This window comes from Branchiostoma lanceolatum, chromosome 14 (genome assembly GCF_035083965.1).
Source record: "Branchiostoma lanceolatum isolate klBraLanc5 chromosome 14, klBraLanc5.hap2, whole genome shotgun sequence".
In the NCBI taxonomy this organism is placed as follows: Eukaryota; Metazoa; Chordata; class Leptocardii; order Amphioxiformes; family Branchiostomatidae; genus Branchiostoma; species Branchiostoma lanceolatum.
In genome coordinates, this window is record NC_089735.1 from 9822636 (window position 1) to 9845054 (window position 22419).

Consider the following 22419-nt stretch of genomic DNA (forward strand, 5'->3'; position numbering starts at 1 on the left):
AATTGTTCTCATGCTGCCGCCATCTTGGAAAAGATTTTAGTTACAACTAAAGGTAAGTACTGTTGATTATTTACACACATTTGAATGTGATCCCAGTTGTTACTACTTTATATTTGAAACTGAATATGAATATGAACAGCAAGGGGTTATACAAGATCGCAGATTTTTTTAGGAATAGACTAGATTCTCTCCAGGAAAAAGGATAATAAAGCACACAGTCCAGTTTCTAGACGCGTACACTTTGTATAAATAGGACTGCAGAATTATATTGTATCCACTACAAACAGTACTCAACTATAGCTTGACTTATGCTCTAAAATGAAATTTCTTTAGAATACATACAGGACGCATGTAACGACGAAAGACAGTGGGTGCTGTCTGAACCATTTGACCGTTTAAAAAGCTCATCTAAATTTGATTGTTTTGATTTTATCTATGATATCAAACAAAAACATTGTGAGAAGAGGGCAAAGTATCGATCCCAGTTAGATTCCCATACTTGTAATATATAGTTATATGGTTGATTATGGTCGATCTGTCAGATATCTTTGTATATAAAATTTGTAATATTTCGTGATATATTTCGTGATCTGTAGCTAAATAAACGTTTCTTAGCTACTTCCACTGTTTTTAATCTAATATTGACACATGTAATATTTCATCCCTTCTACTTATCAGTTTTTAGATGTATAAACAAAAATGCACACAAATGATATATATCTGATAGGTGCTTATTATATATACTAAGCAGCTAAGCCCTGTTTATGACAAGGGATTATGTGGACATCTTTCTAATTTCTATATAATCTTTTCAACATGATTTTTAATTATTATAGCTGCAGCAGCTGTATCTGTTGTTATCATTCTTGATATTGTTACTTTATCAATTAGGACAGAATCAATAACTTAAGTATTATCTTCAAAGGGAACATATGTTTTTGCTTTGTTGATAAAGATGCAACATGTGGCATGATAAAAGAACAAAAGGCGCCATGTAACTTCTGTAGAGCACAGAATCTATATTAAAGGTATTATAATAATAGAAAAACTGGAGATATCGTTATTAGACTTTAAACTTGCTTCTTAAAACATAGTAATGCTTTATGTTATAAGAATAGTCAGATAAGATCTTATGGACTTATTATAATATCTTTTTGTCATATTTGTTTTATAGGTGACATATTCGAGTGTGCGCTGGTGTGCAATTGCAACGTTGTCAACATTTCAATTTTGATACGCCCATGATTGTGTTTACGGTTGAATAGATACGGAGACCGTACAAATACCGAACTTGAGTTCAACCGTTCAATCATGTTAACACATCATAATAATCAAAACAATTCTTAGATCATTAAGTTCATTCTGATTTTCACATGGAAAAGGTGGCTCTAGGAGTCAGGAAGCTAGTACCGTGTTTTTATAATCATTATGGTAAACAAAGGTGAAGCCTCATTTCGTGAAAGTCCAAACAGCGTCCACGAAACAAATTATGAGCTCGCAACTAACGCAACTGCCGTGATACTTGGCAAAAGGGAAAACACGGGAAGTACTCTGCCGATAGTAATCATCTCTCTCATACTACTGGCGCTCACTGTGAACATAGTGGCCATCACAACTTACTACATCTACAAAATGTGTAAAAGAAGGAAGGAAAGGAAACAGCGGGAAGAAATGGTGGTTGTGGATGGGTCAAATCCGGACTTTGAAGACTACAACATACAAAGTGAAGCTCTTTTAGGAGGCGGCTACACCACGACGGATAACGAGTCCATGACAAGCGACCCGAACACACGAAGAAACCCTCCAAAAAGGACGCGAAGCATGAGCGCTCCTTCGGTGTTCAGAAAAATATCTCGACAAGCCAGTCTTGAATCGAAGTACTTCGACCTCGGGCAACTCGACTTCGCAGTACAACACAAGGTAGAGGAGAAACAACTCGAGGTCTACCTTATCAAAGCAGAACGCCTTACTCCAAGGACAAGTAAAGAACTTCGCGACCCTTACGTCATCGTTAAACTCTTACCAGATATAAGAAGAAGGAAGCAATCTAAGATTATCCTTGATGATCTTCATCCGGACTTTGATGAACTGTTTACGTTTGACGTTGATGGAGAAGATATCGGGACGTTGACGTTGAAGTTTCACGTGATGGACGCAGGCGGGAAGCGGAAACGTAGACAGGAGATCGGTCACGTGACGTTTCCTCTAGCAGGGAACGATTGGAGCGTTCAACAGGAGTTCTGGATGAACATAGTCAAGATGGACCCTCGTATCAAGGTATTGATGGTAGCTTAATGTTCGTAAACTAGATGGCCTAAAACTAAGTATTACAAGACATTTTGAGTAAAGTCGACCTGTAACGTATGTACCCCAACTTGAAGCGTATGTACCCCGACCTGTAGCGTGTGTTCCCCGACTTGTAGCGTATGTACCCCGACTTGTAGCGTATGTACCCCGACGTGTAGCGTATGTACGCCAACCTATAGCGTATGTATCCCTACTTATAGCGTATGTACCCCGAATGGAAGCGTATGTGCGCCGACTTGTAGCGTATGTACCCCAACTTGTAGCGTATGTACCCTGACCTATAGCGTATGTACCCCGACTTGTAGCGTATGTACCCCAACTTGTAGCGTATGTACCCTGACCTATAGCGTATGTACCCCGACTTGTAGCGTACGTACCCCGACTTGTAGCGTATGTACCCCGACTTGTAGCGTATGTACCCCGACCTATAGCGTATGTACCCCGACTTGTAGCGTACGTACCCCGACATGTAGCGTATGTACCCCGACTTGTAGCGTATGCACCCCGACGTGTAGCGTATGTACCCCAACCTATAGCGTATGTACCCCGACTTTTAGCGTATGTACCCCGAATTTATAGCGTATGTACCCCGACCTATAGCGTAATGTATCCCTACTTGTAGCGTATGCACCCCGACTTGTAGCGTATGTACCCCGACTTGTAGCGTATGTGCCCCGACTTGTAGCGTATGTACCCCGACTTGTACCGTATGTACCCCGAATTTATAGCGTATGTACTCCGACCTATAGCGCAATGTATCCCTACTTGTAGCGTACGTACCCCGACTTGTAGCGTATCTAACCCGACCTGTAACGTATGTACCCCGACCTGTAGCGTATGTACCCCGACCTGTAGCGTATGTACCCCAACTTGTAGCATATGTACCCCGACCTATAGAGTATGTACCCCGACTTGTAGCGTATGTACCCCGACTTGTAGCGTTTGTACCCCGACTTGTAGCGTATGTACCCCGACGTGTAGCGTATGTACCCCAACCTATAGCGTATGTATCCTTACTTGTAGCGTATGTACCCCGACGTGTAGCGTATGTGCCCCGACTTGTATACGTAGTATGGTATTGACATATCATGAGAATAAAAACAACAATAAGGTAATACTAACTCTAAAAAGATCATAACATTCCATTTAAACCCCACGGGAGTTTTTCTCTTTCAAAATCTAGAATAAAATCTGCCCCTTCAGTTTTAACAAACTCTTGCCGAAACCTAGAGCTACTTGCCTTTCCAAACTCCTGACCCTAGCATGTTTGAAATATGTCATACAAAAGCCGGAAGCTCTGCTGCAGTTTCACAGAAAGCCGCAAAAGGGTCTACAATATAACTTTGACGATCGAGCTTGCCTTTTGTTTGGCTGACAACTATCCAGGTATTAAATACCATACGAACCCATGCACAACTCCGCGGCATATGTTGTCAACAGTCCAGCTTCTCGAGAATGTTTAGAAGAAATATCAATTTGCAGAATTTTTCCAAATCGAATGTGATAATACACCATCGGCACCGCCTCTGTGGAGTCCCCAGAACATAGACATCAGTTCATCGGGTTTCTATCTTCTTTGACAACGAATGCCAGGGGTGTGTGTGCTTGACCGATACTTCTGTATACTGGGACATCTAGTTTCGAGGGAAATTTTAAGCATGCCTTTTTCCGCAGGTTAAAGCCTCCGAGGCGGATGTTCTGGAGGCAGACCGGGGTGAGATGCTGCTGAGCCTGCTGCACAAACCGAACTCCCGTCTCCTGACGGTGGTGGTGGAGGAGGTCAACAACGTCGACCCGGAGAGGGACCTGTCCGATCCTGTCTTCATGCCGGCAAGGAAGAAGAAGCACCAGGCTTCAAGCAAAGGTACAGTGTACGACTTGACAAATCTATACCTTATACCTCTACACGTTAAAGAGCCCAAGACATGATGTATAGACAAGAGTTGAGGCCTTACCAGCGTGCTTGGCTAAAACGAATTGCACTGTTACCAGTAGCTACTAGTAGAAACTGCATGGTTCATCCAAATCTGAGAATGACTTTACATTGTACTTTATTAAGATAAGCACTAAAATTCAGCTTTAGATCAATCACATTAGATAAATATGTCACAAAATTGAATGAAAAACATCAAGTATGGTTTGTAGACAACATTTAACGTGACGTGCATATCATACTAAAAATCAGAAGAAAACTTTCTATGATACGTTTATGGTGACATTGTCCGATGTCTTTTTTAAAGAAAAACAAGGTGCTTAGCAAGTTGACTAAAAAGTTTAAAAAATGTTATATTTCTTCACGTTCTTTTGGAAGTTGTTTTCTTTACAATGTTTCGATAAACTTATGTTTTGATAAAGGTATATTTAACGAATGAACTTTAGTAACACCAAACACATTTTCTTACAGCTGCCCTTTTCGTGAAGGTCAGGATCACAGAAGAAGGTAGAAAGGTGAAAACGGTGAAGACGTCTCAGAAGGTCGGCACCACCAATCCCAAGTTCAAGGAAACTTTTACGTTTGACATCTCCAAGTATAACCTTGCTGAGGTATGTAAATCTTAGATGGAATCCTTCACAACCCATGTTTATTTTCTGAAATTGCTGTTGATAAACATGTTTTTTTTAAATCTCTAAGTAGTATTGTTACGGTAGCGGTATTGTTGTCCTTGTAAATATACTTAGTAGCAGACTACTAGTACCAGTATTTTCGCTAATATGACTAATACTTGGCAAAGCATACATTGGCTAGAATTCCTTCATACATTTTGAAAGATTCATAAGCATATTCAATACCTTGCAATCCATTCATATATTTCTGTACTTTGCGTGCCCAATAGCAGATATGCATATCATGTTTGTGAGTATAATAAATACATAATGTTCTCTTAAATGTTATGTTTTCTTTGCTAATGAGAACAACTTTCTCTTCCAGGTTGGACTTAAGTTCACGGTTAAGAAGAAGGAACTGTTTCTGCAAGATACCCTGGGAAGACTGGTTATAGGGTATCCGTGCGGTGCACTGACCGAACATCTACATTCCCTTGACTCCCCCGAACCTACATGGTATCGCCTAGAATAATCAAAGATATAGATTAGTATTAGTACAATATTTGTTTTCGTTTTCTCGTTTTTACTAAGTTCACTAAGCGTGAAATGAATGAAAATCAAATGTGACCCACATCCCTGAAGGGACTTCGGGTACAGTCTCAGGCTGTTCGTGCAACTGCACGGCGGCCTCGCCACGGCACGCATTTTTGGCCAAGCCCACCGGGTCACCCCTACTCTTCTCGATAAGTGTGTTGGGTTCTTTTACTAAGTGTGGCCCTTTTGAAATTTGACATCAATGCTTTTAGGTTGAAATTCTAATCTAAATTACTTCTCACAACTTGCTGTTCAGATTGCAACGAGTGGACATCAGTGAAATTACATTGAGTCTCCAAAATCGAATCACAGTGAAATTTAAAAAGAATGTTGGTCAAGTTATTGGCATGTAAGGTTTTTGTTTTACTGATGTTTGCAATATACGTACTTGCTTACTTACTTACTTTCTTGTGTGCGATATAGGTGCGATTAAACGTTGTCACATCGCTTATATTTATAATAGTTGTTGTTGATTATGTATCATGTATATTTATAGTAGAAATGCTGCTATTGACGAAGGTGGTTTAAACAGTTGGGTTGCTGCAAAAGGAATTATCAATTAAAAGTTTTCAAAATGTAATACATTCTTATGAGCAAAATGTGCAAATCTATGATCAAATGTAAGCGGTATTAGCTGTAATTGACTATGGTTTGCTTCTCGAGCTTTGATATTTTTTTAGAAACAAAGCATCGCTTGTAATAAAAGAATTAATGGTATTGCGTGACTCCTTTTTTTTGTTTTTTATTTGCTGATTTATTAGTTTGCCAACGCAAATGCTTTCAATATAATTTATTTAAGCAATTATAGATCAAAAAGTATTTGATGACGCAAATCCTCACAATACCCACTCTATGACGCTATGATTTGTGGGTAATAAATTCAAGAATGACCCCCCAAAACATGAAATTGCATGTACAGAGAGACAAAGAGCGAGACAGAGAGAGACAGAGAGAATCACACAAACACACACACACACACACACACTCACACACACACAAACACTACACAGGAACACAAACATACACAACACAATGCACACACATGTATTACATATACACACATGTACACACAAACACGCACACAAACAAACAGAAATATCAACTACACACAAAATACTCAGCAACACAGATACACAGACAAACGCAAACACACACACAAATGTGCGAAATTCTCCGTGTAAAGAAAAACAATGGTTGGAAATAATCATAGTCCTTATCAATCATCAGCTCAAGTCATCTCATCTAACAACTGGACTTTCCACATTCCAATATGTGTAAATTGCCGAAAAGAATATGGAATGAAAAACTGACTACGGCAGGTGGTGTCGGTGCTCGCTGCATTGAGGTAAGCTAATTTTCTATTAGTTTGTAAAAGTTCATAGTACTTGACTGGCTAACATTAACAACAGATTAACAAGTATGTTATAGAACTAACAAGTTCGTCATCGAAATAACAGCATTGTTTTCAGTATGGGGGATAGGTAAACATACGTAAAGTCAATTTACTTAATAGCGATATACAACGTTAAAAGTTTCATTAGTTGGAACTGTTTTGTTAGATGTAGCATCTTTGACTCATTATAGAATACTAGTAAGAGGTTTGATAGCACTGTTTGATGACAGATGATGTAGCTGAACAACTAACGTTTTTTTCTCATCCTCGATGAGTAAATGAGTTGTCTGTACTTTTTTCAAAGCGTTGTTAAATCAATAGCTGTAGGGTTTAAACGAGTTCTAGTCAAAATAGCGCAACAGCTGGTGAAATAAACGCTTTAAACAGGCCAAAAAACCTCCATAGATGTCTTTGAAGTTATATTTTTCGTTTATATGCTCGTATAGTTACATAAGGATATCATGTCCCATCGGAGCGGTGTGCTAATTATAGCGTAACTCACGATTTGATTAGGTAACAAAATGGCGAACTTACCTGTAGTTTACTTGTTTACCGCCATATAAACAATAAGTAAATGTAGAAATTACAAGTGGCTATTATTTCATAGCACCTAGTTATGACGTAGTTCTTGGGAAAATGACAGCGGAGACTGGTATTCGACCGGTTTCGACTTTATTGTCTTTTTCAAGAATAGCACCTAGTTATGGTTACTTCTACATACATTTAGCTTAAGAGCACAGTATAGCTTGGCAAGTTTGCCACGTGCCTCGACGTACTTTTTTTTCAAGATTCAGAACAAAATTTCATATGAAACACATGAACAGATAAAGCTAACCAGGCTATTCTATCAACATGTTTAGAAAATGACAACTTTTCGATGCATTTTGTCCAGAGTCGCAATGTAGTTTGATCAAATGCCAATTGCATGATTTTGATTAAAGCTGTTTTGGAATTTAGGATGAGGGGGCATTTTCCTTTTAAATCGTCGCGGATACTATAGCTAACAGTCTAGATAATTTTATACCACTGCCTATATATACAGGGAGGGAATATATTGTATTTGCTGGCGTGTTCTTTTCCCTTCTTCTTCTTTATTCATTTGTTGATTTAGATTTACCACATTTGTGGAAGGATTGACATAACAGGTGACTATCATCTTTTTCATGATGTCAACCCAGACAAGACTGTAAGGTTTGGACCATCGCACACCGGAGCATGCCCCTACTCTTTTTTCTTTAAAAAACTAAGCAGGGTGGTAGCTCTAATACTGATATTGCAGAAATGTATATTTCGCTTATGGTTGATGCTACGGATACCATATTGAGGAACTCATTTGCATCATTTATGCAGAAACTTTATATTTCCCTTCCGGCACATGCTACAGATGTCATGTTGGAGGTGAAAGTAACCTTGGGTAAGGTGGAATGGAATATACATTATACTAATGAGGATCTCATTTGCATAATTAATGCAGCAAAATGTATTTCCCTCACGGTAAACGCTATGGATGTCATATTGGAGGTGTAGCTTTAGAAAAGGTGAATACAACGGAATTTGAGTTATGCTAATGAGAACCTAATTTATGCAGCGAATATCCTGCATTTTCTCGAAAATATTGCCTTTCCAGTTTATTAAGTTGATATGTGTGCTCCACGTGTATACACTGTTAAGTACATGTAATTTCAAAGTCGAAGCCCCATCCAAAATACCCCGGCGCCGTTTGCAAGCTTTCGCGCCTTTTTCTTATGGGCTTTTCCCATGCAATTATGTCTATCTACCCACACCTCAGGCATGCAGAAAGTAGTCGAACTGGCTGTTCTAGACTGCGTGCCGGGTCGGGGGGTCAAAAGCCGCCATTTTCTGGCAATCACAGACGAAAACATATGTCTAATATTCCACCAAAAATTATGCTAAAACGGGCAAGAATGACGTAAACGTACGACTTTGTGACATAACTTGAGGGGAAGAATGGGGACTATACGACAGAGAACGAGGTAAGGTACTTTTCTTAGACTTACGTCGTCTTAGACCTTAAGGCGTGTCCCAATTTAAGACAAGTACCATTTTCTGAAACAATAGCAATGTAATGATAACAGAACTCGCCTGTGTGAATCACATCTGCACTGTATAATGTTAGCAAGAGTTGGGCATTTTTGACAGTTTTCAAATCTTAAACTTTTAAATCTACCAATCAACTCGCTTCCAAAATTTACGAACTACCAACAATGAAACAAATCTGTAGTCTATGTCATATTTTTGAGTCTATAGATTCAGAATAATGATGTAAAGCGTTTATCCCATGTTCCATCATTTTTTTAGGAATACAGTTTGATATTAGAGAAGGTTGTGATCCAGTCCGCAGCATATATGTTTCACCGTATAGATGTAAATAAGTACATGTGCCGTATACTGTGTTAGCACATTATGGTGGGGAGGGCTGGGGGACGGGTAGGGTAGGGCAAATAATTGAATGACTTCGTCAGAGATAGGGAGAGGGACACACACAGAGAGAGAGAGAGAGAGAGAGAGAGAGAGAGAGAGAGAGAGAGAGAGAGAGAGAGAGAGAGAGAGAGAGAGGAGAAGGAAAATTAAAGGAGAGGGAGAAACTCAGACTTTACAGCACATACAAGTCACGATTCTCTGTTTGTACACTTGGGTAACACGAACAGATTCACTTCCATTGACTACTGACCTCAAAAGATGCATATTGTATAAATCTTTAAGTTATCATGATACAAAGTTTTAAGTCATAGTGCATTTCAAGTACTCCAAACTAACATTAAGCTTAACTTATAGCTGCCAAAGAAACGAGCATCACATTCATTTGTGGTTATTTACTTTGTTAAACAAAGCACAAAGAAATGGTATTGGCTCATATTTTAGACAAAATGGTATTGGCAATAGCAATGTGTATCTAAACGACTAAAAACAAATAGGAACAAAACAATGATCATGTTATTTTGCGCCCACTCAATTATTTCGTTGATGATGATTGGACAAAAAAGGAAGACAATTTTATGAAATTGATCAACTTGTCTTGAATAGTGCGGATGTCAACGTCGGAAAGGGAAGGCATCCACTAGTAGTTCTATAGCTACCTTCCTAGTACAGTTTACCTTCCCAAAAAAGGTAATGTTGCCAATTGCATGTTGTTGTCTATTTCTTGATAATGTAAATCGATACAAGTTGTGGATATCTGTAACATTTGTTATTGAGGTAGGTATATTCATAAAAGCAAAGAGAAAGTTTGGTCATGGGGCCACAATAGTAGCTTTAAATTGTACTGCAGCAAGCAGAATTTCCCGTTTTGATAGCCTTTTCTGTTGTTGCCTTTTTTTTACAGATTACAAGCTTTGACAATGGTCCGAAAGTCGTCCTAACGCAGCAATGGAGACCTGGGCGATAGTTCTGATAGTGGTGGTGTGCGCCATTGTGGGCCAGGTGCTACTCGGCTTGGCTGTGTGGTGCTGTGTGACGCACTGCCGCAAGAAGAAGGCGGTCAAGTTCAAGAAGAAACTGCTAGAAGAAGACGAAGAAGAAAAGTACTTGGAGATCCAAGAATGGGAGTCACCGACTCCTCGAAAGGTATGGTGCACGCACGAGAAACTAATCTCCAAGCAGATGTAAGGATCTGGCCCAGTCTCAATGTTTTACGCCATATTGTACATCTTTCTAGTGTATGTTGCACTTTTTAACGAATCGATATCTTAGGAATAGCAAATCATTCAACAAGTAAAGAGGACTAAGTGCAACAAAAACAGGCGATAGATACTAAGAATGAGTGATACTTACATCTGCTTGGAGATTATAGGAAAAATCATTGTCATATCTGTACATTCTAGTGACAAATCAGACAAGAGTGAAACTCGAAAGGGTTTTGCTGGTCAAAATGTTCCCATGGGTTATGTTTCTAAAGAAGTTAAATAGATTCCAAATGAACTAGTAAACACAAATGTTTGTGTTATGTAACTGTATCTAGATAGCAGGTATAACCACTTTTGACGTAACACACCAGCTAATTGGTGTGCTCCATATGCGTGTTGGTCACAATTGAAGTTATATAAGACTGATGTGTACGTTTGCAAAGTTGCTAATGATCAAAACAGAACAAGTTGCGTTTAAAGATTTTAAATTTTAGAAATAGTTACACCGTAAATTTAATTCATGAGAAATAGAAATCCTGATTATAAAATTAAATGTGGCATCTTGAGACAAGACAGCGAAAAAGCCTATCTTCTCCATGACTGAATAAATAATTTATAAGTGGTTGAGTAACAGAAAAATGCCCCATTTCTTACTCTGTTGACTGCCAAAGAAAATCAAACTCGCAGAGCATCTTGGGCAATTACCCTTAATTACCCATCATGCATATGCATTATGAGGCGAAATAATCAGCTAGTGTAACATATATTGCCCCAAAAGTTGCTTCGTGATATTACCATATTTTTACATCCTTGCGAAAAGAAACAAAACAACTTGAAAAGAGCTCTTCTTTTTTAGAACAGCTGAGTCTGTTTTGAAAGTTTACAATGAATGTCCATGGGTGCCAGTGCATGACAGACACTGTGTTAGACAATAAGCTCTGAGCCAGGCGCTCTCTGTGCATTCCAAAACGACTGACAAAACCGGCTGTGCTAGCTGTGTGCCCCACTTGTGTCCATTTTAGGGGTAGAAGTAGGCACGATCCGTACACCTGTGGTATAACCCTCCAAATTTGGCCCTCCCAAGAAAAACTTATCATTTTTGACCTGTTCTTGGTGATCTGTAAGTAAAAACTCGTTCTTAAAGGTATCTTAGTAGGGTTTGGAATCATTTTTGTGTTTTGAGAGTTGTGAATGTAACACAGCAAAACGAGCTTTTATGAGGTCATCTTGAAACCAAGCAGCGTTGTAAAATCTTCTCCTTTCTTCTAGAAAATATCTCATTAATATGACATTCGTACTGAGCTACTCGTTCTGACACCTGTTCTTGTTGTCTTCCCAGTTGTCTTCGGCATCCTTACAGCGTCAGCTTGAGCCTCCGCCCCAGAAACCACCGATCATAGTTGCGGACCCTGTTCACGTACAGCCCCCGACGAAAAGCTACGCCAGCCCCCCTGCCAGCATCCCCACAAGACAAGGCCCCGTAGAGCTCGAAAAGTACCTCCTCGGCATGGACGACTCGGGCAGCGAAGCGGGGGACTCCGTCTCCGAGACAACCACCCAAGACTCCATGGCCTTCTCAGGAAACTTGGGGTTCAAGCTGGTGTACAAGAAAGCAAAAGAAGAACTCGTGGTAACCATACAGAAAGCTACGGGTCTACCAACGAGATGCAAGAATCCGTACGTATCCGTGGTTCTTCTGCCAGACATGAAAACCCGCTACCTCACTAAAGTGCAGAAGCACACGACCGACCCAGAGTTCAACGAAATCTTCCTCTTTCCCATCAAGGAGGCCGACATACCTTCTAGGACTCTGCGATTCGACATCATGAACATGGGAGGAAAGTTCTCGAAAAACAAACTCATGGGGACAGTGCTGTACCCTTTCGAAGGAAAGGATATCGCTACATTCGCAACGGCAGACGATAACGATGGAGGAGTATCAGAGGACCTATCGGCAAAACATCTTCCACAGGTAAGCTAGTTTGAATCATTCAAACATTTAAGATCAAAATTTTAAAATCTCATTTTGCGCAGAGGCAATGGGAATTGTGCACCAAACCGTTAAAAAGTGAGTTTTTTTTGTGAGTTGTTAAACCAAGGGAAGATAAGGTCTGTTACCAAGTGTATGTGTTTTTTTTAAATTTAGACAACTTAGTTGTGGACTCCGAGGACAGGTGTAGGATTCCTTTGACAGGTGTAATTATCAGACAATGCGTGATACCGTGGAATGATTGATCTGGGCAATGAAATGCTTTTTTAAACTACAAGCACATTATGAAAAGATCAGAAATACATTTTTGCTACATATGTCGTTGTTGCGCCACTTAAATGGAAAACGCAATACTACACGTAGAAATTACACAATCAAAAACAAAACGCTAAAACTACAATTGAAAGCTTGTCTCTTATTGGTTGCCTGGGGGTAAGGCGGAGTATCTTTTTTGTCTGTTTGAAGAAGAAAAAAATTCTGAAAACAGTCAGATTGAAGATCAGGCAGTGAAAAAAATCATAACGATCAGAGGCTTTTGGAAAATTTTGCATTTGAAAAGTTTAGAGTTGAAAAACGGAAAAATTGGCAAATTTGACTATTGATAATTGCAACACGAAGAAAGCATGCAGTTATTTGTGTAAAACGTTGGGTGGCCATGCAGAAAACAGATTGACATTTGAATCTAAAGTTTTACACCTCTAAAGTTTTATACAGACAAACGCCATTTTTTGTTCAATCGTTACTTAATCGTAATATTGTGAGGTGTTCGGTCATCAGCGCTAGGTTGTAACACTCACTAATATGCTACACTTGGATTTCATTTCAATTCAGCTTGCTGTATTCGTACATAGTTAAGATGACAAGAGTACATGTACATGTATGTGTTGCTTTACAGACTGATGTCCTTGAAAATAAGGGTGACATTCAGCTGAGCTTCGGTTTCATGCCCAAGACCGACGTTCTGTCCGTCACTGTAATGGAAGCCAAGAACGTCGCAGTTCCGGGGATCGACGCCATCCTGTCAAGGAAGGACAGTAAGTTCTCAAGAAGTTATGATATTCAAATTAGCCAGTATTCGTCCCAAATGTTGACACGTCAAACAACAGAATTCTTATTTTTTTTGTCTGTAGAAATCCACGAAATTGGTGATATTTTTGTAATTCTGTTTACCCAACGCACCAATATTGTAATAAACCCAAAGAGTTAGTATGATCCTAGTAATGTGGCTTTTCTGATCTAAGAAAAGAGCAGGACAAGAAAAATGATAGTGTTTCGTTGCCAGTATCAATCTTTGACAGTGTATTGAAATAGACTATTGGCAGGGGCAATTGCATAATAACATTGATAATATACCGTGCCTACAATTCATAATTTTTTCTGTGTAGAAGCTAAAACAAAATTCAACAGCTGTTTAGACAGAACATAAGCTCAAGGTCGGATATAATATGTACCATTGTTCATAACTTTTCAGAAGGTCAGACCCATTTGCTGAGGTCAGGGGCCAGTGTTTAGCAGTCGTGTGACTGCCACACCCTAAGGGCATTACTTATGACATGTACACTTAACTATTGCAAGATTATTCAGCTGTTTTATTTTGTTACCTGCCCAAATTCCTAGTGATTGCTTGAAACCTGTGCACATGTACATTCTCTCAAGATATTCATTGACAATCTATCAGTGAGTAGCCTAATTTGCTAAAAGTAAAAGGATTTGACCACTATTAAAAATAGATGAAGATGTTACAAGCACATATAATGAATCAAAGTTCCCCAAAACCTTGTTAACTCACACACTTTCTACCATAATGAATATTACCTAATATACATGTATGCATTAAACATATAATGAAGCCAGAATCAAAAGTGAAGAAACAAAAAATAGACATGTTGAACTATTGTTTTGCAATTTCATCATTTCCAATTCTAATCAAATTACGATAGAAGTGAAGATTCTACATTCCATAATTTTGTTGTACACACATAATTCTACCAAAAACGTCAATGAATGCATGCTACCTTCAAATGTTCTGTTTGTAAGGCTGAGGTCTGTGTGATCGATTATAAATGTGCATGTCAGTAACCTGCTAATGACCATATTTTCTACACTTCTCAATAGTTCAACTGTATGTTCGGGTGGCACTATTTGTGGACAACAAAGTCATCAAGACTAAACGGTCTGTGGTCAAGTCTGGATCGACCAGTCCTGTCTACAAGCAAATCTTCAACTTCGATGTGGAGAAGTATGGGATAGATGCTGTAAGTATGCTTATTTTGAAAATTATCATATTCATATAACTAGAGTTTAGACTATCTAGCGACAAAAGAAGACGGGCACTTTAGCTCAGTTTTACCTTAAGTTGTGTTTTCAGTTTGTGATTTTAAAGAATCTTTATCAAAATTGGGTTAACGGGTAAAAGCCTGGCTGTATACCAGGTCAGGCTGCCGGGTATGGTTACCAGGCCAGGCTGCCAGGATAGCCATTTCTGGACCCCAACTTTTCCATAAACCCAAATGTCGGAATACCAACACCTCAGCAATTTGTTTGTTTGTTTGATCAAGATCTCCATTCCTGTTTAATTTTACCAAGTTTAACAGTATTCTACCTGGAGTCCACAATATACATAGGCCTGATGATAGGGAAATATAATTAAGCTAATACATGTAACTAAAAAAAATTGTACTTGTTGTTTATATTGGTTTGAATATTTGTCAAAAGTATATAATGCCCCCCCCCCCCCCCCCCCCCCCCCCTCCAGGTTGGACTGAAGGTCTCCGTGTGTCAGAAGAAGAGCGGTGACAGGGAAACCCTGGGGAAGGTGTTCCTTGGGCCGGGAACACGGCACAGTCTGTCCGCCACCATCGGCACTGGCGACGCGCGCTGGTACGCCGTGGTGTGAGACCAGATCATGTGATCTCCAAGCAGCGATTCTGTCTACCAACATTCATTCATTCATTCATCCATCCATCATGCATTCATTTATCCATTCATCCTTCATGTATCAATTCATTCACTTACCTCATTCATTCATCCACCTATTCACTTTCATCCATCCATTCATCCATCCATCCATCCCTGCATCCATCCATCCACCCATGCATCCATCCATCCATCTATCCATTCACCTATTGACTCAGCGCTTCCATACATTCATACAGTCATTTATCTATTCACTCACCTACTCGCATTCATTCATTGTCATCTACTGATCTGCTCACTTCATCATTAATCAATTTACCTGATTGATACTCGTTCATTCATTCTTATCCATTTAACATCTGCTTGGAGATCACAAATAATGTGCTGACATTTATCCGTGGTGTAGTACAGATATTGGTGTATTTAATGATTCTAAGATTGCTGAGAAATATACATGTAGCTGAAGTTGAAGAGTGGAGAGGGGAAACTAGGGTGCTGGATATTATTGCAATCATTCTAATGGCATGATTTTAAGTATCACATAATATACACATATGTTTCGAGTGCCATTTTTGTTTCATAATTGTTCCTGAAGTCTCATTGTTAACAAAAAAACTAACTTAATAACTACATTGTGTGATAATTCACCACTAACAAAATAGCATGAAGGTAAAACTCTTTAATATCCAGTTTGTACTTTTACACCATTGACTGACTGAAATGGATTAGGACTTGAAAATAATTATGGGGGATAACACTATTTTGTTTTCATTACACAAGAATGTAAAAATACAATGTATAGTTGTGCAAGATAGAGTTATTTAGATGGTCACTGTAATTTCTGTCTTATCTATTTTGACACACCTGAATAGATTTGATGCTAATACATAATTATATAGTATATACTATGATGTTATGTATTACATCTTAGTGCAACATAGAAAATAGTTCTTAGATATGATAATGATGGGCTTATAGCTACAAATGTGTATGTACCTGGTTGAACCTAACTTTATAGTGAAGCAACATGTATATTATTTCTAACACATTGTCTATGAATATATATATGATGGTGACAATAAAAAAAGAAATACTAACTGCAAAAGTTCAAAGCCTGACTGATTGTTTCTATCTGTCAACTTACAGAACTTTCTATTTATAAAGTGATTTCCTTCTTGCTAATTATGTAATATGCAATTGGCAATGTAAAGTGGAAATTGAATAAAAAAATTCTGCCTCATTAAGAAACCTTTTGACTCTTCATAAGGCACTCAGAGCATTTTATGAGGCTTGAAAACTGGAAATATTCTAGTTGCTGTAATATTTATAAAATTGCCATTTGAAGTCACTGTTTACCACATTTGCGTGCGGATAGTGCTCAAAAGCAGCACAAAAATCAGCTACATGGTGATGTTTTACAATGTAGTTTCACGCGCCTAGTGTAAATAGACCGATACTATAGCCCCGCCCACCTCCGTTGAAACGTAGATATGCAAAATTAAAAGATAAAAATGCAAATATTTGACGGACATGCAGTCACTCTCTCATTGGTCGAACCACTAATTGTGATGGACAGTCAGGATCAGTCTATTAGGGCTAGGATTTTCTATCAGTTCTCACCACACAACGAAATCGCATCTCTGCTCCTTTAATGTTGATATGTAATGGACATATAGTGTTATTGAAACTTACTATGGGTAGGGATGACTAGAAATTTGAGATTTTGTGTTAAACACCTGTAGTGTAATAGAATCTTCACGAAAATGATATGTTTACTTTATTGGAAATTCTTAAAAGCGAACACAGCAGCACAATGCACAAATTTATGGAAGGTTGAATCAATCAATTAAAAAAAAGGTTCAGTAAGGTTAAAGTTCACCAGATGTTTTGCTGGTCTTAACCGGTTTCTTATCTAGCCAATCATTGTCCTCGTCACATATGCAGGCCCTCTTCTGGGCTTCTTTGAAGGACCTGCAACCGAGGCCCATGGTGCCTGCATACATTAGCTGGGAGGTCATTTGGCACCCTGGAAACAGGCACAAAATGATAAGATACAAGGACATCTATTAGCTATATACTATTAACTACCAGAATATGCATTGTATGCGCATGTGGCAACATCTTATTCATAGAATTTAAGACCCCTAACTTTTTTTCCTGACCCACTTTCTACAAGTATTCAAGAAGTCTATGCATGGCCTGAGGTAATCACTTGATATGCAAAGACATGATGGATTGATAGATTCCATGACAGTGGAATTTGTCAACTTTGTACATTTCAAGGCTGTGAAAGAACTGCATACTAGATCACTTTTAGTATGCTCTCTGAGCCAATGGCCTGGGAATAACTAGTGTTTGGTTATGATAACGTTGATTTTATGCCATCCTCGATACAGGTGTTTGGAACAAGTCAGTCTGTATTTCACAGAATCTCCCTTAGACTTTTTTTCTAAATGTATCCCACAGGCTTCCACAGAATAGTTCAAACATGCTTTTCGTATGACACTGTTAGAAAAGAATGCAATACTGTGTGTTGCGTATAACCCTCAGTCCCGATCCTCTCCCAGGTCAGAGAGCTTGTAATTGAGTACATAATCAAGAGCTTTAGATCTAATAGTAATTTATATTAATTATTAAAAGCTTGTTTTTGGCACGTTACCGCCATATTGTTCACACACAAGGCAGATTTTGTATTGGCACTGGAGTTTGGAAATGGGTCTTTATTGAACTTCACTTACTACTTATTCATACTAATAATTGCATTTTCCTTGCAAAATGGCATGCTGTTTAATTTATGATTTCACCTGCAATAACCAAATATTTCCTGCATGCTTGCGGGGTTCAGGTTTGACTAATTTCTAAGCCCAGCACAATAGGACAGTATCAGGAAACAAGTCTAAGTCTAGATTAAAAATACAAACTTTTCATGCACTTTAAGAAAGTTGTTTTCCTCTATAAATGTATCCTAATATTGCTCTGATAAGAGAGTAGTAAGAGTGAAAATACAGGCTTTTTGTGCACTTTAAGAAAGTTGTTTTCTTCTACTTACCCTCATATTGCTTTGATGACAGAGTAGTAAGAGTAAAAATGCAGACTTTTCATGCACTTATAAAGAAAGTTGTTTTCCTCTATATACTTATCCTCATATTGATCTGATGAGAGTAGTAAGAGTAGAAATAGACTTTTCATGCACTTTAAAAAAGTTGTTTTCCTCTACATGTACTTACCCTCATATTGATCTGATGAGAGAGTTGTTCTGATTTCCTCGCACATGTCGTCCAGGCAGGTCTTGAACTTGTCGTCACAGTTCTGACGTTTCTTCCCACAGGTGTCGTAACAAATGTCGTGTTTGTCACAGCATTTGGTCATCTGGGGAAGACCTGTTGTGTCCATCTATAGTAAACAATAAACAAGCAAGTCAACGCTTAGGATCCTTTATTTTACATAAGGCCATACTGAATTGATCACTGTAAAATGCATTTTAAGTTTGCGTGGTTTTTAATTTGCGGTTGGGAGAAAATTGAGTGTTCTCTGTGGTTTTCGGCTTGCATTTGAAACATTAGTAGCGCTAGTTTTGCAGCGCTTTTAAGTACACGCTGAAGAGATCACCGCGAAAACTGCGAAAATTAATTTCTGCATTTACAGTATATGGATGACATCCATCACTCTTTGGGGTCTGGTTTTTCCACCTGACCAGGAAATTGGGTACAGACTACAACACAGCACAGTGTGACCAGAACTCAGAAGTGGAGAAGCAAAAAGTAATGACAAACTCTGTCTTAAGATTGTGTATAGTCACTTAGTCTATAAGTAGAACAGTTACTGTTATGATAACATGATAGAACAAGCTTCTTTGGAGTATCCACTGACAAACTTTGCAATATATATATAACATGTATACACGTATAGCAGTGACCACCTTCTACAAACTTGTCAACAGTCACATTAATATAAACATTGACAGTTTACTCAAACCAGCCCAGGGGCGCACTGTCACTCAGGGGAGCCACCACCTCAAATTCCAAACTTATAAACGCCAGAACAGACACATACAGATATTCATACTTCCCCCGCACCATCCCCTAGTGGAATGCCTTGCCTGGCACAGTTGTGACGGCTCCCACCGTTGAGTCATTATGTGAAAGGCTGGAGGCCTGCCCGCCCTAGCTCCCCTCTTACTTTGCCCCTGATGGGGCCATATGGGGGTAACTATGATGATGATGTGATATTGTTTGAAGGTTCTTACCTTGAGTCCAAAGGAACCACAGCCATTAGACCGAGGCACATGAGTGGGATTTTTTCTGGGCTTCTTTCCTTTAAGAAATAAGAATAAAATATTGAATAGTACAGGTCATTATGTAATTGATAGCAATAAGACCCACAATAAACTGCTATTCAATGTTTTTATGTTACCTGTAGTTACTAAGATTCTCAAAAACTAAAATATAAACCCCAAAGAGAATGACTTAAGATATTTTTTGTCAACCAAACATAATATAACTTTGAATGAGACTACACGATTATAATTTTGCTGCCTGCAAATATCTAGTGACCACCTTGGCCTAATAATAACGACCACCAGCCACGGTTTCTACTTTTGGTGGTTCCTTTATATACTATTTTCCTATTGACCCAATCATTCATAATCCTAGCCGCAGTGACTGTTGGGGGGCTTCTCTTGCTTGCAGTCTTATACATTAGCCCTATCGATATATATCATGGGTAATGTATACCACTGCAAGCTGCAAGAGAAGCCCTCCAACACAGTCTTCTTCTTCGAATTCTTCTTCTTTTATTTTGAGGCTACCAACTTCAACTTGCTGAAGACTTTTGTAGCCTATGTATCTTTTTTTGTACCATCGCACACCGCGTACCGGGGCATGCCCCTACTCTAGTACTCTTTTTTCTAAAGGTGTGGTGGGTTCTTTTACGTGCATGGGGTGTGGCCCTGCCGCAGCGGCTATCATAATCCTGTCAATAGTAGCCACCTGTCTATTGGACATGCGGCCATTTTCTTTTGGTCCCTTGAGTTTGGGGTCATTACAGACAACTTAGTTTTACCTTCAATCATTTGATCAGCACACCACACAGCAATTCCATAAACATGTCAACACACATAAATCCACCTACCGTTTTTACAGACATATCCACACTCCAGATCGCCCGCGTCTTCAACAACTCCGAACATGTTTTCCAGTGACTCAAGTCCCTGCACTAAACTGTCCAGTCCGTCTTGCAAGCCCTTCACATCTACATCGAGCGGCTTTTTCTCTCCACTATCAAACGTCTTCTTCTTCTTCATCTTACACAATATTACTGGCGTAGAAACCAATAGAACGAAGACCACATGCTTTAACATACTTAGGAGGTGTTCAAAACGCCCTTATCTTCGTCAGGAAGACGATGTTTGTAGAGATATGCTCCACTTCCTGGTTTGAAGATTTCAAGTTACCCGGAAAGACCTGACCTGGCTTGCGCTGATTGGCCAGGAGTCTGACCTATGACCTAGAATGGGCCTCAGCAGGTAAGCTTTATGGATGACATCAACAGACTCCAAATTTAATGCGCGCGGATAAAAAAGTCAAGGAGGGCAAAAAATAACAACAAGCAATCAAGATATCAGTTAACTACATATACAAATTAAGAAAAAAAAAACATAAAGCAAGTTAGAAGAATTGAAGCGATGAAACATGGTATCACAGCAAGCATTTTACTATTCGATAAAACAGTAAGTATAAGACTTTTGACTTGCCAAATTGCGCGGACAACTCCTCAACTTCATCTGGGCATTGATCCAAGTGCCAAGTTGCAAGTGCTACGGTAAAAGTGTCTTGACTGTGATGGTCACTGATGTTGCTCCTTCATTTTGGGAATTCTTTATCGACGGTCGGTTCTTTTCAAAGTATTTCAAACCCTGGTATACTAGCATGTGTCTCTATTCAGATGTAATTTTGATTTGGTCTATCCAAGGAGGCTGTAGAAGACCAGCTTGTAACCTTGCAACAGTGAAGTTAGCGGGCTGATAGATAGAGGGCGCTAAAACATGACCGTTAAAGACGCTAAATTAATGAGGAACACGGACGTGTGTGTTGTATCTCAGGGACATGGGATTTTGTTCAGAAACAGAACAAACGTTGTCTTGCATTTTCTAAAAGAATCAGAAAACGATCGTAATGATAAGAAAAGACGCATAATCAGAAAAATTCAGAATAGAGGACATAAAGCACACTGGTAAATTGAGCCAATCAAATAGACGTTAGAAAAATCTAATGATTATTGGCCAAACAACACTTGTCGTAAGGATACGTTCAGGTTACTAAAGTGCTATATTCCCACAGAGCAAACATTTTTCTACTCCTATTGGTCAATATATTTCATTAGACCAATCAGCATCCACAACACAAAGTTGACGGCTTGGTTGTACTTCTATTCTATTCCGCTGAAATACAGTGGAGTCCTTGTACCGCAGCGAGGTTGGTGAAGCGACTGGAAATGAAGAACAGACACGATAAACAGTGTCTTTAACAAACGTAGAGTCTTATAGAGTTATAACCCGGCAAACGTGTGGATCTGTTGATTTCTGATCTTTTGGAATGGCCAAATTGTGCTGACAACCTCTATTCTTTCCTCTATTACTCTCTTGTATTGAACTGAACTGCCGTGCATGTTGCAATACATAAAACTTACTGAAAATTTTGACTGATGCACAATTTGGCCTTTTTTTTAGGTTACAATCAAAAGCTACTGTAGCTTTCGATTGTAACCTAAAAAAAAGGCCAAATTATATAACATCTTAATGTTTTCTCTCTATTCATTTCACTCCCTTGTCAGAAACAAAGCATTTCAGTTAGTATTTGCCAACATAATCAGTTAGGTTGCTCTGATTTGATTATATGGATGACATCCTCTAGGCACCCCACAATTGATGTGTGCAAAGAAAGAAATAATTGCCTCCATCATGAAATCTAAGTCTGCAATTAATTGACTGCAGACATAGAACATCGTATGTCTACCAATGAATTCATATTTGT

The 22419-nt window shown here is 38.9% G+C and overlaps 3 protein-coding genes across 3 annotated transcripts; 2 read left to right on the forward strand and 1 right to left on the reverse strand.

Annotated features, from left to right (window-relative positions):
- Positions 1–1429: 1429 nt before the first annotated feature.
- Positions 1430–6162, forward strand: LOC136448541 (synaptotagmin-1-like). The gene is made up of 4 exons (XM_066448144.1): positions 1430–2277; positions 3982–4171; positions 4712–4851; positions 5237–6162. Exons 1-4 carry the CDS (start codon positions 1633–1635, stop codon positions 5381–5383), a joined length of 1122 nt encoding a protein of 373 aa, XP_066304241.1. The 5' UTR covers positions 1430–1632; the 3' UTR covers positions 5384–6162.
- A 2505-nt stretch (positions 6163–8667) lies between these two features.
- LOC136448112 (synaptotagmin-15-like) lies at positions 8668–16493 on the forward strand. The gene is made up of 6 exons (XM_066447256.1): positions 8668–8832; positions 10182–10423; positions 11822–12454; positions 13368–13506; positions 14588–14727; positions 15228–16493. Exons 2-6 carry the CDS (start codon positions 10226–10228, stop codon positions 15366–15368), a joined length of 1251 nt encoding a protein of 416 aa, XP_066303353.1. The 5' UTR covers positions 8668–8832; positions 10182–10225; the 3' UTR covers positions 15369–16493.
- LOC136448113 (group XIIA secretory phospholipase A2-like) lies at positions 16059–20868 on the reverse strand. Its single transcript, XM_066447257.1, has 4 exons — positions 20519–20868; positions 19635–19702; positions 18616–18781; positions 16059–17414 (listed from the first exon to the last, which is right to left on the reverse strand). Exons 1-4 carry the CDS (start codon positions 20745–20747, stop codon positions 17257–17259), a joined length of 621 nt encoding a protein of 206 aa, XP_066303354.1. The 5' UTR covers positions 20748–20868; the 3' UTR covers positions 16059–17256.
- Between the last annotated feature and the right edge of the window lie 1551 nt (positions 20869–22419).